Source organism: Myotis myotis, unplaced genomic scaffold, assembly GCF_014108235.1.
Source record: "Myotis myotis isolate mMyoMyo1 unplaced genomic scaffold, mMyoMyo1.p scaffold_m19_p_12, whole genome shotgun sequence".
Lineage (NCBI taxonomy): Eukaryota > Metazoa > Chordata > Mammalia > Chiroptera > Vespertilionidae > Myotis > Myotis myotis.
The window spans coordinates 71,028,807-71,047,046 of record NW_023416316.1 but is presented as its reverse complement, the minus strand read 5'-3'; the positions used below and the strand labels follow the sequence as shown (position 1 = coordinate 71,047,046).

At 40.8% G+C, this 18,240-nt stretch overlaps 1 protein-coding gene across 9 annotated transcripts in view; it reads right to left on the bottom strand.

Moving 5' to 3' along the window:
- The window catches only part of FAM120A (family with sequence similarity 120A), a 113,496-nt gene that overhangs the window by 84,894 nt on the left and 10,362 nt on the right, over nucleotides 1–18,240 (bottom strand). For 5 of the 9 annotated variants that reach the window (XR_004971348.1, XM_036331373.1, XM_036331370.1 and 2 more), the window contains exons 2-3: nucleotides 9,840–10,086; nucleotides 5,739–5,841 (exon numbers count right to left, since the gene is read on the bottom strand). Coding sequence is in view for 8 of the 9 variants with exons in the window: in XM_036331373.1 (XP_036187266.1) it covers nucleotides 5,739–5,841; nucleotides 9,840–10,086 (350 nt within the window). In the remaining variant the exon portion in view is untranslated. Of the gene's footprint in view, nucleotides 1–5,738; nucleotides 5,842–9,839; nucleotides 10,087–11,184; nucleotides 11,207–16,851; nucleotides 17,003–18,240 lie in introns of those variants that run through there. The other 4 variants (XM_036331367.1, XM_036331369.1, XM_036331371.1 and 1 more) reach the window with 3 other exon arrangements.

Genomic DNA, 18,240 nt, shown 5'->3' with positions numbered 1-18,240 from the left:
TACAGACTGCAAGATGAGTCGTTTGTTCCTTTCATTGCAATCAGCACTTCACTGTAAGCCTGTCCCGCACCAGCTTACAGACTTATGGCTTGTTTTTTTGTTGTTGTTGTTTTGTTTTGTTTATATTTTATTGATTTTTTACAGAAGGGAAGGGAGAGAGAGAGAGAGAGAGTTAGAAACATCAATAAGATAGAAACATCGATCAGCTGCCTCTTGCACAACCCCTACTGGGGATGTGCCCACAACCAAGGTACATGCCCTTGACTGGAATCGAACCTGGGATCCTTCAGTCTGCAGGTCGACGCTCTATCCACTAAGCCAAACCGGTTAGGGCTGGCTTATTTTTTTGAGGCTACAATGGATAAAGCTACTCGGACACTCAGGTTCAAGTCTTGTTTGAACATATGACTTTGTTTCTCATGAGTAGGCCTGCTGCTGGGTTATATGGTGAGTATATATTGAACTTTGCAAGAACTGCCAGACTATTTTCAAAGAGACCATCTACTTCCCATCAGCCATGTCTGAGAGTGGCGGGTACTGACACCTCCAGACACTGAGCATCAGTCAGTCTTCTTATTTGGCCCCAGCACATCTCGTGTGGTTTTACCTTGCATTCCCTAATAGCGAGGAGCATCTCTTTATGTGCTTGTTGAACACTCTTCAAAATGTCTGTTCAAAACTCTTCTCCACCTATTTGTGTTGGGCTGTATCTTCTTATTGTGCTGTCCTTTACACATTCTGGATAGAAGTCCCCAACCACTGATATATTCTGCAAACAGGTCCTCTCACTCCATTGCTTGCTTTTCATTCTTACTAAAAAATCACTGCCTAACTCAAGGGCATAAAGATCTCTTTTATATTTTCATATTCTTAGTTTTGCATTGGAATACAGTTATTGTAGAAACTATCCTTTCCCCATTTAGTTACCTTGAGACTCCTGGCAAAAACAACTGACCACACATGTATAGGTCTATTTCTGGACCCTATTCTGCTCCACTGATCTACATGACTACCCTTATGTCAACACCACAGAGTTGATTATTATAGTTTAAAGTGAGTCTTTAAATTAGGTAACATTTAAGTCCTTCTATTCTGTTCTTCCTTTGCAGCATTTCTGTTGCTATTCTAGGTCTTTTGCAATTCCATGTCAATTTTTAAATCAGTTTTTCAATTTCTACCAAAAAAAAAAGTTTGCTGGGATTTTTATTAAGATGTAGTGAAACTATATAACAACAGTCTTTTGATCCATGAATACATTACCTCTCTCCATTTATTAGGTCCTTCTTTAACTTAGACCATAAATTTGTAGTGGCATCCATCTGTTCAGCCATGTGATTCTCAAGATGAGTGGATGCTGACTATAGCACCTACCTAGGGTAGAGGCCTTTGCTGAACAGATGAGATGGAAGAAGGAGCAAGATTAAAAGTGATGCTGGTACAATCAGTTCAAGGTAACCTGCTAGGAGATCCCAGGCTGGCTAGGGAAAGAGAATCTGTGAGAAAATGGGCAGAGGGCCCCAGGAGGGCCAAAGAGCAAAGTCTTAGCTTGTGAGACTACTAAAGGTAGAAGGCAGTGGTGACAGAGAAAAGAAGGGATATTAAAGCTTCAGATAGAAAAGCCAATGTATGACTCTGGGCCTAAAAGGCTACAATACAGTAGAGGGTAGACCACTGAAGTTAAGGGACACAAAGGACATGTTGTCTGTGGGCAATCTCCAGTACACTGAGCTCCCAGAGGATTCTGGAAGGCAATGGGAAAGACTGATAAGATCCCCAAAGCTGTAACAAATGACAAAAGTGACTTGAGTGGAGTGATTATGAGCAGTAAAAAGTGGTACATTTAGGTGGCCTGAGTCTCAAAAGAGTTATCAAAAGGACCCAATCAAGGAATGTGGAGACAACCACAGAAAGTACCTGCAAATTAGTATCTGATTAGAGATATAGATCCAGAATATATTAAAAAGAACTTTTACAACTCAATAATCCAATTTAAAAATAGATAAAGGATCTGAATAGATATTTATTCAAAGAAGACATACAACTGGCCAGTGAGCACAGGGAAAGATGCTCAGTATCACCAGTCCTCAGCGAGGCAAACCAAACAACATTATACCCCTCGGACAGCTAAAGATAAAACAGCAGACAATGACAAGTGGTGAGGATGTGGGGAAAACACAGCCCTCACACAACTGCTGGAAGGAAAGTAAACAGTGTAGCCGTTGTTTTCCTCAAATATTAAGCACAGAGTTACCACCTGACCAGCAATTCCAGTCCCAGGTATATACCTGAGAGAAATGAAAATATAGCTAGCTCCACACATGGATTTGTCCATGAATATTCACAATAGCCAAAAGGTAGAAACAACCTGAATGTCCATCACCTGATGAATAAATAAACTGTGGTAGTTATATCTATACAGTGGAATATTATTTGGCCATAAAAGCAATGAAGTGCTAACACATGCTACAACATAAATGAAACATGCTTATTAGAAAAGCTAGACACAAGAAGTCACATAATTCCACTTATAAAAAATATCCAGAGGAGGCAAATCCACAGATTAGTGGCTGCTAGGAGGTGGGGAGAGTGAGAAGTGGGGAGTGACTGCCCACTGGCACAGGGTTTCTTTCTGGGGTGATAAAAATATTCTAAAATTATGTAGTGATGATGGTTGCATAGCTCTGTGAACACCACTGGTTTTTAGTGTTAAAGGGGTAGATTTTTATGATAAGTGAACTGTCTCAAGAAAGCTATCATAAAAACAGAGATGCTTTCTAACTAAGAATGGCAGTTTTAGAAGTAACTGGCTGGCAAGTTCCAACTCTGTCACATGTCCTCTGGTCCCAGATTTGTCTCGTCTCAAGCAAGGCCCTATCTCAGGGTGAGCTGCCTCAGTGTTCGGTGTGCAGGGTCCACTGGGGAGGCGCAGGGTGTGTGTGAGGACAAGGTTGGAAAACCACCAGGAGAGCCTTATTCCAATACAAATGATCTCTTCCAATCATGACAAAGAAGGCCTGCTTATGGACAGTGCCGGGGTTCCCGATCCATGGGGGCGGAAATAAGCTGGAAATGTTCTGCACACTTATTTAAAGACTGAAAATATACTGCTAAATTTAACATAAAACTAGAAGCTTCCAGGTCATGAGAAGACAAAGAGAGAGCAGAAAGGCCACTAGTTGAGCTTCCCTCTGTTTCCTGACACCCACAGCCTCAGAAGCCAGGCACGGTAAACATGGTGAGTCTCCCCTCTCATGCCTCAGCTCTGCTGCTTCTGGATGGAACATGCATTCCAGCTTGCTCGGGAAGAATCTGCTGGCAGACCCAGTCCCTCCCGGGACAAGGCGAGCTGAAAGCAATCTGTAACAACTGGGGAGCACAAATCCTGCCCAAGACTCTGACCCTTTCCCAGAGATGTGATGTGGGAACCCCTCCCCCATCTGTAAAACAGACAAAAAAGCTATACTTGAGTTGCACCCATTCCAGCAGATTCCTTGGAACTTCAAACTTTCCACCTTCACTTGAGAACCAATGGGGAACAGGGAAGGAAGCTCTAATGGAAAGGCATAAACAAGTAAAACTCTGGTGAGTTTGGTTTTATATTTTCTTTTTAGGGATTCCATATATAAATTTAAAATAAAACTTCTTAACTAAAAACAGGTTTTCACAATCTAAAAGCTGAGAGCCTGGTACAGTGCACTAAAGTCCCACTGGGATCGTTAAGAATGTACAGCTAATGTGCATAATGATAGTGACATTATAATCACAAATTAATAGAATGTACATTTTTTAAAAATTCTGGAGGATCAAGTATCAATCTATTAAAAGTGGTTATCTTCCAAGAGTGAGATTCTAAGTAGCTCTCACCTCCACATTACATAATGGTTTATTTTTCTCAACCTTCCAGGCCCCTAACATTATTTCCTCTAGAGCAATGGTTCTCAACTTTCCTAATGCCGCAACCCTTTAATACAGTTCCTCATGTTGTGGTGACTCCCAATTTCATTGTTACAAATTGAACATAATTAAAGCATAGTGATTAATCACAAAAACAATATGTAATTATATATGTGTTTTCCGATGGTCTTAGGCGACCCCTGTGAAAGGGTCGTTCGACCCCCAAAGGGCTCGCGACCCACAGGTTGAGAACCATTGCTCTAGAGCCCAAAATGTCCTTGGATTTTAGAAGTGCTGCTTGGCTCTTACAAAACTATATGATGCCTTCTTGAGAAGGGAATATATTGAGTTAACTTCAATTAACACAAATACAGGGGGAAGAATTCCTCAGTTGAAAGGTCTGCAGTGCCCAAACCGCTACCTCCTAATGCCTTAAAAGGTAGAACTCAGAATAAATGAAGCCCATTTTTCTATTTATGTACAATTTATACCCAACTTACGTTTTTGTTTGTTTGTTTTAATATATATTTTTTTTATTGATTTCAGAGAGGAAGGAAGAGAGATAAAGAGATAGAAACATCAACGATAAGAGAGAATCATTGACTAGCTGCCTCCCGCAAACCTCCCCAGCCGGAATCAAACCTGGGACCTTCCAGGCCACAGGCCAACACTCTATCCACTAAGTCAAACCGTCTAGGGCTACCCAACTTACTCTCAAATAGGATTCCAAAAAGGATCTAATGTCCTACCTCGCTCAGATAAAGTTGCATACGATGTAAGATAAACCATAGACCTTCAAAGTGCCTCAAATTATGCTGCTTTTCACTCTGGAAGCTGGCTCCATGTATGACATGAAACCCAAACAGGGCCCAGGCCCAGTGGGTATGGATTGTGAGATGGCTAGACACTGGGCAGCCAGTGCAGCTGATGCCCACAGCTCCTCATCAAGTAAGCTGGAGAGGGAAGAGAACTTCTGAGCCAACACTTCACCCCGATATCTGCCGAGAGCCCTGCCATATGTCCCCACCTCACACTTCTGTACAATCCATGTTTCTGGGACCCTAGCATGTTACTCTCTGGGAACCAGCCTAGATTCCTCCTCCCTGGGGTTGAACACACACTTCCTAACGACACCTGTAAAAAAACACTGCTCAGTGACTTTTGATGGCAGACAGTAAGACATAAAAAAACATAAAGTTAGGGATAGCATTAGAAAAAAATCCAGGTAAATTAAAACGAATTGTTCCTGATGTGACCTGATAGGATGCCCTGGTTTCCAGCTGCCTAAGGGAAAGGTAATGCTATTAAAGGAAGGTGAGTGACTAAAAATCAGTGAATTGGAAGGTAGGGTTGTAAACACTACAGAATATTAAATCAGAAAGGGAGAAGTGCAAAGGCTGAGTCTTGGATGGAGCTCTGAGAAGAGGCAGAGGCAAGGGGGCTCTGGAAGAAGCATGTCAATTGGCTACACATAGGTACAGGCTAACACATTGATCTAAGGTAGAGGTGACTCTACCACCTATTGAAAAACTCATATTTGTAAATAAGAAAATTAATATATAAAATCTTTAGCTGAAAGAATTCCACCTTCTGGGTGTAGGGCATGAAGAATTCCTCTAAGGAAATTTTAAGGACATTTATAATTTCTCTAAAATATATGTGTTGGGGATAAGCCAAGGCAGATTACTTTTTAAGGCAGGCAGATCCTGAAGTTAGGGGAAAGCACAACACTGCTAACTTTGTGGCATGGTTCCTTCTACAATAAACGAACATTATGTATATTAAAATAACAACAAAATCAACAGTTGAATATTACAAATGTTGGAAATGAAATGAATCTGTACCTTAAGTGAGGCAAGTGGGTGTTCCGGACCAAGTAAACTCCAGTGAAAGGAAGCCAGGTCTTCATCAGGTAGAATGTGATTTCCTGGAAGGCAAACATGGAACCTAAAAAAGCCATCACCATAGTGACACAGGGAAATGATCACTGCAGTTAGAATCCTAAGATTACCTCATTTGACAAACCACATAAAACTTCCACACAGAAATTGGGAATACTTCTTTATCTTTTAATATAAAGCAGCACAGAGCAGGCCCACGTCTTGCAGTTGCCTTAACTACAACGTGAATTTGCAGTACGCTTCCGGCAGCACCCACACTGAGCACACTGTGTAACAACCTAAGCACAGCCCGATAATGCCAACTTGATGCAAGTTTTCATTGGCTCAAATGAAGATTGCATTCTGTAAACCAGTTCAACAGCAAAGGTAAAAATCTACAGTTATAAAATTTAGGTGACAATGACTACTGCTCGTGGCATGGATCAACACCCTCCTCCCATAATTCCTACCACCACCCACAAATAGATGTGACAAAGAACAGATCTTAACACCACCAAGCAGTGTCATTCAGCTGTGCACCCTATCGCCAGGCTATGTCACAAATGAGCACTGTATACAGTTTAAAAAGCTACATTTTGGGGAAACATTCTCCCTTCATTTAGTGCTTGCTGCCTAATATATAAACATCTTCAATCTGTTAGTTATCTCAGTACAATTTAAAAGCAGTAATTTCCTAAATAATTCTGTGATTTATATATCATAATTTAGTCACCACCACGTGGACAGCAGACTCATTAATTGGCTAACAGAAAGCAAAACAGGGTGAGATTATTTGCAGCATTCCCGATCATAATATTCTTTTTTTAAAAATATATTTTGTTGATTTTTTACAGAGAGGAAGGGAGAGAGACAGAGAGTTAGAAACATCGATGAGAGAGAAACATCGATCAGCCGCCTTCCGCACACCTCCCACTGGAGATGTACCCGCAACCAAGGTACATGCCCTCGACGGGAATCAAACCTGGGACCTTTCAGTCCACAGGCCGACACTCTATTCACTGAGCCAAACCGGTCAGGGCCTGATCATAATATTCTAAACACACCAAACAAGACACAGAAGTGCTGAACTGCCATCATGCCCAGGAGCTTAGCTATGTCCTGTCTAGTAACTGCTCTGCACTGTGTTCCTCTTTTCACAGATTGCACAGAACTTTACTGTGACGTATGAAGTGTCTGAGATTTTTTTAAAGCTTTTATATAAAAAAATATTCACCCAATTACATCAGTAATAGTCTGTTAAAACATGAGTCAAATACATGTTACATGAATATTGCACCCAACTGTTCTAAAGCAAAACTACTTATATAACTATACTTTCTACTACAAAAATGAAAAAAAAATATAATCTTTCTCATTTGAGGACTTTGAAACTTTTAGACAAAATCTAAAATAAAAATGCCCACCCAATTAAGAGTTTGCCTATAACTTGCTTAAGTTTTTTCAAGAAATTCCAAGTCCTAAATTAATTCATTACTAAATTATTCAATATGTAACTACTGATTGTCTTTCATTTATTTTAAAATTTCACAAAATAACGTAGTTAGGAGAGAATGAGTTGGCATTATCTCCCATGAAATATAGTCAATGTTTCTTAAATAAAATAAACTATCCTTCTACATCTCAAACTAGCAAAGGCATTCCTATTCTAAAAGGATACACTTTTCCAGTTTATTAAAAATCAGTTAATATACCCAAGTCATTTTACATAATGTTTAAGTACATATAAAACTTTTTGTAATGTGACCATCTACATAATCAATTTTAACATCAGAGAAATACACGTTTATATTTTAACTAGAGGCCTGGTGCACAAATTTGTGCACGGGTGGGGTTTCTTGGCATAGCCTGTGGGGACTGGGCCTTAAACCAGCAGTCCAACGCCGTCTGCCGCTCCTGCTCATCCCAGCCTTACTGCGCCTGCCGCAGGCTTGCGCCCAGTGAGTCCTGATCAGGAGAGGCTTGCACCACTGTAGCGGCGCTAGCCAGCTGTGAGCCCTGTGTCTAGCGCTGGTCCCGAGGGGAGTGAGGGGTGGGGGCCAGGACACAATCAGCCCTCTGGGATGCCCTTGCCAGGCTGGCATCTGGATTCGTCCCACTGACTTTCGTGCCAGTTGTCGGGAGCCACCTGGCAGCCGCTTTTATATCGTTTCAGCGTCTAGGGAAGGGAAGTGACCATGGTGCCCGAGGCTGACTTCCAGGAGGACAGCGGTGCTGTCGGGATCATGCTGGCAGCAATGGTCCACTGGTGCCTGGGCCCTTCTCCGGAGATTGGACCTGCAGGACTACTGAGGGAGTGAGTGGCTGTTGCCAGGCTGGTGGGCCACAGAGACCTGTCAGTCTGCTGAGTGGCACTCCCGCTGTGGGAGCACACTGACCACCACGGGGCAGCTCCTGCACTGAGCGTCTGCTCCCTGGTGGTCAGTGTGCATCATAGCGACCGGTCGACTGGTCGTTTGATTGACTGGTCGTTTGGTTGTTCGGTTGTTCAGTCACTTAGGCTTTTATATATATAGATATTTAAAAATATGAAAGCAGATTTAGAAAATTAATTTTAATCCTCCAATCTCAAGTCACATAAGTTGCCTAAGAAGACAGTGAGAAAACAGAGATGTGCAAACTTAAAGACACATATACGAGATTAGATCCAAACAATTTATGAAATCAGAATTTTGTTGACCGATTATGGTAGTTACACAATTTGCTAACACCAAATAAAGTGAAAATGTGTGGCTTGTAAAATGTGAAAATTTGTTTACAATAATTTCTAATTGTGTATAACTTTTTTAGAATGTTCATAAAAATCTGATAACTAGAAATTTCTAAAAATGCTCCACAATATAATTCCCATACAACCAGATTGGGCCACTAACCTCTACAGATACAAACTGAGAGTACAATGTGATCTCACTCTCTTGAGGCCACAAATCTTTCACAAAGGGTTTATGTGCTACAAATAGCCCTCAATCCCATCACTGCAGCTCATGGATTTTAATCACAGGAGGGCTTTGCTCAAAACATATTTATACTGCTCAAAACATGCTTACTTATATTGCGGACACAATTCTTACACACTGGCAGCAACCTAGAAGTGGATATTCAAGTAGTTACAGGCATACAGAGAAACCGACAAAAGAGAAAAGAAAGAAAATAACTATAATATCCAGGCATAAAGTGAGTTATTTTTAAGCAAATATATATATGTATATATAAAATCTTAATTAAAATAAGATTTCTTCCTTTCCTTTCTATGTATTCAACATAAGGAATTTCTCCAAGGGAGTTTTTATAGACATGTATATATTTACTTAAAATGTAGGCATTGTAAACAAGGTAAGATAGTTTACTTTTGTTGCTTTTCTTTTAAAGTAGTGAGCGTCCCCAAAGTGAAGGGGGGGCGGGAACCATAGCAGATTTTCTTCTATAAGAAACACAACTTATGCCAAAGGTTTAAATGTCTAATTTTCAGAGTCGGACTGTGTTAACATTTGTGATTTTTTTAAACTGTTATTTTGCCCAAACTTTAAGTGAATTTATTAACAAAATTAGTTGTTCAGCTTGGACAGTATAATACATAAATGAACACATTAGAACAAAAGAAGCACATTATGAGCAATGCCAAAAATAATATTAAGAAATGCGTTTGAGGCCTGATCGGTTTGGCTCAGTGGATAGAGTGTCAGCCGGCAGACTGGAGGGTCCCGGGTTCGATTCCCGTCAAGGGCATGATGGATGCGGGTGCATCCCCAGTTGGGAGTGTGCAGGAGGCAGCTGAATCGATGTTTCTCTCTCATCAATGTTTCTACCTCTCTATCCCTCACTTTCTCCCTTCCTCTCTGTAAAAAATCAATAAAATATATATATTTTTTAAAAAAGCTCAGTTTAAAAAAAAAAAAAAGAAATGCTTTTGAGGAGGAACCCATTCCCTGGTTCTTTTGAAGTTAAGATTGAATCCAAAACACTCCAGCTTTAGAAATTAAAATATCAGTATGTTCTTGGTACAGAATTCCTTTATGACTTGAGGTAGCTTTCACACTGCCCACCTACCTAACAGAGCGGCAAAGATAGGGAAGCGGTTTGGGTTCAGGTCCAGCTGCTTGGCCACTTCATGCATCAGGTATTGGCTTGTGGTGAGACTTTTCCCATTCCGGCTCAGTTTTAGGGCATGGGCACTGAAATAGTAGGGGATGTTGCACAGCGCGTAATCAGAGTCGTACGCAACCAAACCATGAAAGCCGTTTTCTCTGCAGAAACCAATGACTTCTTGATGATGGTCCTCGATGCTCTGTGCAACCTGTGCGAGCAAGAAGGACACTTGATCAGAGGCCAGGCACCACAGCAGCACATGCTCAATGTGCAGACATGTCTATACAGAATCCAAAAATTTCAGATATGGGAAATATCCAAGACAGCCAGAAGGTCCAGAGTGCCATAATAAAGTGTGCAGCACATTGCTCAAATGGGAAATCATCTCCTTGTCAATAACATATGATCCCATCCATCCACACTGCAAATTAGTTTTTTATTTCTTGTCAAGGTCAAAGATCATCTTGCTTACAAATATACAATGATAAGCCCCCTGACCCCCGCCCCAAACCCAGTATTTTGAAGTAAAAGAGAGTGATGGAAAAAAGAGAACAGGAAAATAAAGAAGTGGGAAGGAAGATGACAGAGAAGCCAGCTACCCTCAGTGAAACCAAAATAATTTCTTCAAAGTAGATCAAATGTGTCAAATAGGAAAATAATCAGACAGGGTTTTAAAAAAATAAAAGTCAAGTATTTCCATCTCCTATAGTTAAATACTCTGAAGCATTCAGCATATGGGGATAATAACAAGAATGAACACATTTACCCCCAAATAATTGTCACATGCTTATTCTGTGCAAAGACCAGTCCTAGTCATGTGGCACCAGGTTCAGAACCACCATGGGGGCTAAGTCTAAATTTACTGCCTTTTTAGTGATGAAAACTATAGCCAAAGCCTCCTTACGTCTGTCTACTGGCTCGCCCACTGCAAAAAGTCACCCGCCTATCTCTAGTGTCTGTGACATACCAAGGAGGGGCTGAGAAGCAAGTCCCAGGGAAAAGTAAAAGGCATCTGTTCCTAAACACACACCAAAGGCACTGAAAAACATTTTCCTAAAATATTTAAAGTTAAAAACAGTCAATTCCTCTCTTGCTGTTTCCCAAACTCATTCACTCAACTAAAATCTGCAGTTTTTGTTCCTATAATAAAGTATTTTAGAAAACATAATTTTAAACTAAATCAGGTGATTCAGCTAAAGGTGAAAATCATGTAGGTGTAAATTTCTACAACCCCACTGTCCAATATGAAGCTACATAGAATTAAATTACATTAGGAATTAAGTTCAAGTGTTCAATGGTCACCTACTGGATGTCACTGTGGAGTCACTCTCATTTTTCATTGATTTCTGTAACAGAAGCAGTCACCAAATTTTATTGGAAAGTTAGTTATAATGAAATCTCATTTAGAGGCAAACTTCTTAAAGATGCATATTTAAAGGAAAAATACTTTTCTGTATTCCTGAGATAAAGTTTTTGATAAAGATATTTCAGTTTGTAAGAAAAAATAAAATATACAATTAGTCAGCTAATGTTCTATTTCTTAGAATAGGAAAATCTTGTCTTGTTATATCCCTTAATCTAAAAATATTGTACATTCGCTAAAATAGAAAAGTATAAACAAGAAAAACTAAATTAGGCCAGCTTCATCTCCTCACATTCTGAAAAGGATAACTTTCAAGTCTAAGCTCTCTACCTCAACTCACTTATTATATACTAGTAGAACTTTATATATGTACAGTGATGTTTCAAAGCATTTCTAAATCACTAGGTCCTGGATATTTTGCCAACATCTTCAGTCTCCATGTAAGAGAAGACTTACTGTTAAAGTCTCTTAAGAGGCCCTGAAATGAAAGGGTATGAGTTACCACACCCTTGCTCCCCACCTCTGCAAGGAGTTCTAGAAAAGACAGTGTGACTGCTTGCTCCATAGACATCTTTCAGAGGAAATAAGGCAGAATTAATGTGTAAGTTGAATATTACATACTCAATATTTATATTTTATAACAGAGTTTATTAACCCATTCTTCTGGGAAACCGAGGCTGGGAGCAGTTCAGAGACGGGCCCTGCCCCTCTCCAGGAGAGTAGTCCAGAGATGACGTGGCTTGCCCACTTGCTGCCAGCTACTGGGCAGCGTGTCTCACTGCATTCTTACCACATCATCCTCACCACCACTGGAGGCGAGAGAAGGGGCTGCCCTTCGGGCACTGCCTAGATGGGAGTTCCATCAGAAGAGCCAGGTGCACGGCCGAAGGTGTGTGTGCAGCCCCACCCTACCGAGCCTGGGGAAAGTGGTAATAGGTGATGGCGGCAGAGTAGGCAGTTTATCAGTCTAATCTGACATGATTTCAAGGAAGGCTGTTGGGTTATAAAACAATAGGCAACGTATTTCCAGAGTTGTAAGATGGTCATGCTCTCTGACCTAGTAATTTTACTCCAGGAAATAGAGCCTAGGAAACCAGTGTGCCCAATAAAAAACACTGGGAACATGAAAAGTATCGGGGTGGACTCCTGTGAAAAAAACAAGTTAACAATAAGGAGCTGGGTAAATACACACGCTACATGGTGCTGTGAAGAAACTTGGAAAAAGTTTATGACAAAATACTAAACAAAAACCATTTCAGAATATACTATCCTGTACATACAACCATGTAAAACTATGGGAAAAGACTGGAAGGAAAAAGACAAAAACCACCATAGCTGTGTTAGAGTGGTACAGTTATGCTTCTAAGAGACTTTTAAAAGAAAAAAATCAATAAAAAGCTGAAACAGCATTAGTATGAGCCATGCCCATACTGGCCACATCTGTGCCACCAACTGGGGACAAATGCTCCTTCTTTCACACGCTCCTTCTTTTAAATGCTCCTTTTTTCAAATCCTCTCTTGACAGATGACAAGGTACAAAGCTTACTCAACTGTATGTCAAGGGTCCAGCGTGGTGCCTGGCAAGCACCACAAGAATGAAAATGGAGAGTCTCATTTCAGGGGCCCCCAAAGAGCCTTTAAACTACCTATAAAGATTAACAAGATATACTCTGTTCAGTGAAAGCCAACATCCGTGGAGACTTCTAGAGAACTTTCATCTGCCTCCAGAGAGTGGAATGTGGAGCACTCCACAGTCACCTCTTTCCAAAATACAATTCCTTGTTCACTCAGACATTTGGTTTCAGACTAGCATTAAAAAGCAAAGTGGCCCTAGCCGGTTTGGCTTAGTGGATAGAGCGCTGGCCTGTGGATTGAAGGGTCCCAGGTTCGATTCTGGTTAAGGGCACATGCCCAGATTGCAGGCTCGATCCCCAGTAGGGGGCGTGCAGATGGCAGCCAATCAATGATTCCCTCTCATTATTGCTATTACTATTTCTCTCCCTTCCTCTCTGAAATCAATAAAAATACATTTTTTTAAAAAAGCAAGGTGAACGAACTGTTAATAATTCACAATACTAATTAGCAAATGATTAACAACACCTTCAATTATTCCCCCAAAGCTCACCCAATATTAAACAAATACTTGTCTGCTAGGATTAAGCTCCTAAAACAAAAAAATAAAAAAATCACGCCTATAAGCATAGACTTGAGGCCTAAATTAAAGCAAAGTGAGGCAATCTGTGCCTGTCTTGCTCACCTTGCCCATCTCAGAGATGGGGAGGGGAGCAGAACCAAAATGTCTAGGTTCCAATTCTGGCTTGATGCCCAACTTGCCTAGTAAGAACGTAAAATTAGTGGATCTTTTAAGGTTCCTTCGATTTCTAAAATTCTAATGTTCCTCCCCAAGATTAAAACCCACTATGTCTTTATGCGAGGAAAGGCAACATGGCATTAAACACTGCAAGGTTCCAATGGGTGCTAACTGTCTGGGTGGGGGACACATGACTATGTATCTGTCCAAAGTCAAATGACTGTACATCTCCTATAGGGAATGAACTTCAATGCACACACATTTTCAAAATATCCGCCAGGATGGCAGGGGTACCAGGGCAGAATGCAGATTGACAAATGTATCGAACTGTATTGTAAAATATCTGAAATAATCCCACTGAGTTGGGAGGGGGAGCCCCCCAAAGTCACTTTGGAAAACGAGGTTCTGAGTGGAAGCTGTGAGGCCTGAGGACGGAGACACACAGACACTGAACATGTCTCTGTAATCTGTCTGGGGGCAGGCGGGGGTGAACAGCACAGAAACCACTCACGTGTGTAAGGTGGCAGTAAATAGATGCTGGGTTGGCTGGTGTCTCCCCGTTATTGAATGGGAGTAGAAATATGCAAAGGGAGGAGGAGGAGGCCAGCATGACCCTGTGATGCTAGGTTAGCCATGGGGACATCTGTAAGAACTGGTGTCTAGGTGACAACACAGACAAGCAGGCACAGAAATCATTACAAGTCAGTCAGTATGTGCATCTCTCAAATGTGAGCTGAGGGCTGAGAAGCAGCAACACCCCTGAAGTGAGAACACCTGAACCCAGATCTGGTTTCTAAATACTGTTCTCCATTAAAAAGAACCACAACCATGGAGGAAAATGGGTGATGCTGGGACAAGGAAACCCAAGGTAAGTCCGGAGCATCTACCTCCTGGTACCAGAAAGGAAGGCAGTGTTCCTAACGAAGGATGGGGTGTGTCAGAGGGACACAGAAGCCTACCTGAAAGATACCCACTGGTCAAAGCTGGAACAATTTGTGCAATACGATAGCATGTGTTAGGTTATAACCCAATAACCCAAAGTACAAATGAATGCATGAGTCCATACTGATACATATAAGTGATGAAATAAATACAGGGAGAAGAATTCAATTAATGTAAAATCCCTCTGCTGCCTCTGAATGTGAGCTGGACTGAATAATGGCTTCCAAGAACCAAACCAACAAGAGAGACAACTGTCACATCACAGATCAGAGGCCCAGCAAATACCACCTTCACCGAATAACCAGGGTCACAACCGACCAAGTCCTGCTCACATCATGCAGCCCACGGTCCAGTGTGATGAGACGGGCACTGCACCTCTGAGTATTTCCCCCAAATCACAAGAAAACATCCAACAGCCAAAATCAGAGGCCAGCCTACAAAATACCTCATCAGTCCTCCACAGTGTCAAAAGCAGCAGAGGCTCAGCTGTTCCAGACCAGAGGGGACCAACGAAACAAGACAGCTTTAGGCAACAGGGAGGGTAACCAGGATTGGGTCCATGAGCCGAAAAGGACACGGGTGGAAAACGGATGAAATATGAATCAAGTGCATGATGCATGCAGTTCAGGGTCCTGCACCTATGCTAATTTCTCAGTTTCGATAATATCAGCTCCTGGGATGTTAACATGCACGGAAGTTGAGTGCAGGTTATTCGAGAACTCTCTGAACCATCTCTGCAACTTTTCTATAAACTTAAAATTAATCCAAAAAAGTTTATTTTAAAAAGAAAAGTGGCAATGACTGCTTTCAGCAACTTCATCAAGTGAGCAGGCAATGTTTCCAAGAACCTATAAGAGAAAACAACTCTCCTGGGACATTCCAACTAAGGGAGGCAGAAGGCCTTCCACAGACGGAACTGGGTTATCTACAAACCTGTGAGTGAATGAATGAATGAAGTCCAACAACCAAGAGTCACAGAGCCTGATAGAGACAGGTGCATTAGACTAGACAGGGTAAAAAGACGACTTGATGCAATTTGGGTGGGGACAGAAAAAAGGGCTGAATTGTGTCAAAATAGACCTTCAGAAGCAGTTAATTAAAAATTAAATTCAGAGCTCAACCTTTGGTAGGCAGGTCTGATAGGAAATCAGCTGTTCTTTTACCTCGAGTGTGTCTTTTCTTGTCTGAATGGCTTTACTCCCGTTTCCCATCTCCTGCCTAATCTACAATCTTGCCTGTGTTCTATTGCTCCAGTTTCCTGGCCTTCCAAATCCTGACTTGAACTAGACACAGTACAATGAAATTGGTTTGTCTAGTTCTTAATTCTAATTTTAGAAGTGAGCAAAATTTATTAAATACAATGTTGGGAAGAATATTTCAATTTGAATTCTCAAAAACTAAAAATTGAGCTAAAAAAAAAAAAAATCAAGCCTGAAACTTACTTCATTACAGGTGGTAACAGAAGGGAATATAGCCTCCCACCCACAAAGTGAGCCATACTTGGAATCAGCGTGGCCTCCTTAAGAACTACCACCATGCTGGAAACCAGAGACCGCCTGCCACCTTACAGGTAGGAGGCCATGATGTATTTTTTTGTTTTTTGTTTGTTTGGTTGGTTGGTTAATCCTCACCCGAGGATATTTTTCTATTGATTTTTAGGAAGAGTGGAAGAGAGAAACATCAATGTGAGAGAAACGCATCAACTGGTTGCCTTCCACAAAAGCCCCAACCAGGGCCCAGAAGAGGGAGGAGCCTGCAACCAAAGTACATGCCCTGGACAGGAATCGAACCCAGGACCCTTTGGTCCATAGGCTGATGCTCTAACCACTGTGCCAAACCAGTTAGGACGCATGATTTATTTCTGCTGTGGCCACCATCACACCGCATCAAAATGCAGCTTCGATCAAGGAGGTGAAATCCTGGAGCTTCTGCGTGCAGAGCACGGAGCGCACTGTTCTTGCCATGTGCTGTGGGAGCCACAAGACCAGGAACCACCAAACTCCTTGCCTCCCCTCTCCACCCAGCGGTCCACGAGAAATATGGTGGGTGCAGTCAGCACGGAAGAGTTTCAGTAGCTGGCAAAATACCCTATTTTTGGTCCCAATGAAGTATTTTGTACTTAGCTAGGGAAAATTTTTCGCTACTATATATTTACCAAAATGTCCTAGGTAAGTTTTTTATCTTAATAGTTTTAAGTTTCATCATTAAAAAGGCAGAAAAATCAAAACCTGTATTTTTACAAGGAATAATGACTAAAAAATTCCCAAGCTTACTTTGTGAGTGTAATTTTTATTAATGCTGAAAGCAGCCATGGGACAGTCCTGTAAGAATGAAAAGGTAACAACACAGTTACTTACTCCTATCTCCAGTGAAGAAGCACTTGTACAGTGAGGTTTTGTCTCTGGCACCAGGTGAGTGAACTCCACTGCCTATTTTAATACTTTCTGTACTTCCATTTCTTCATCTGCAAAGATAATAGTACTCCCCAACCTCATAGGGTAGCTGTGGTAATTAAATGAGTTACTATATATGTAAACAGCTCAGAGTCATTCATAAATAAAAAGCACTTGATAAATGTCAGCTACTATTTATTTTTAAGTAAACTATGTGAAAAAGGATCTGCTTCTTCATACATTTCACACAGGACCTGAAATACTATGAATTGTCATATATAGATTTTCTGACACAAAGAAAAAAATACTGTATGTGGTTTTTCTTTAGAATGATTTTATACCAGCTCAAGGAATAATGTGACATCCTCCAGCCAGCTACAAGATTTAAAAGATGTAAGTCAACCTAAGCACAAGAGGATATGAGCTGACCTAAATTCTTTTGTTTTTAAGGAAAAAAATAAAAAAGAACAGCTTTCAAGTTTATCCAGCTGAACTATAGTCACTAGGTATTAGGTGGGTAAAACTTGGGCTATTTTCTCCCTACTTGACTCAGAAGAAGAATAAAACCACTAAAGTGAACTCTAATTTGGTGGAAGATTTTTATTTTTGTTGCTTACTTTAAAAAAGCAATTTAAACGTTATAACCTACATTAGCTATGTCTCTAAAAGAGAATCTCTCCTTCTTAAGAGATCTAAAATCAAACTGAATAAGCTTCCTAACTTACATATTTCTTGCCTACTGATTGCAGTGGTCTTAAAAGGAAAAATAATTTCTTTTAAAACAAAACAAAGTAAGTAAATAAATGAAGTAATATAGGAAAAGATCCTCAGCTTCATTCATCATAAGGGAAATGTAAGTCAAAACTGCAATGAGATATCTTTTCATACCTAGTAGGATGGCTACTATTTTAAAAAAAAAGCCAAAAAAACAGAAATAAGTGTTAATGAGGATGTGAAGTGGGAACCACCATATGCTGCTGGTGGGAATGTAAAATAGCATAGCTGCTATGTAAAATAGTACGATGCTTCCTCAAAAAAATTAAACATAGAATTAGGACATGACCCAGCAATTCCATTTCTGGGTATATACCCAAAAGAACTGAAAGCAGGAACTTAGACAGACATTTGCACACCCATTTTCATAGCAATATTTTTCATAATAGCCAAAAGATGAAAGAGCCCGAGCCGGTTTGGATCAGTGAATACAGCCTGCAGACTGAAGGGTCCTGGATTTAATTCCAGTCAAGGGCACATACCTCAGTTGCAGGCTCCTCCCAGTTGCAGGGCCCTGGTCAGGGCTTGTGCAGGAGGCAACCAATCAATGTGTTTCTCTCACATCTATATTTCTCTCTG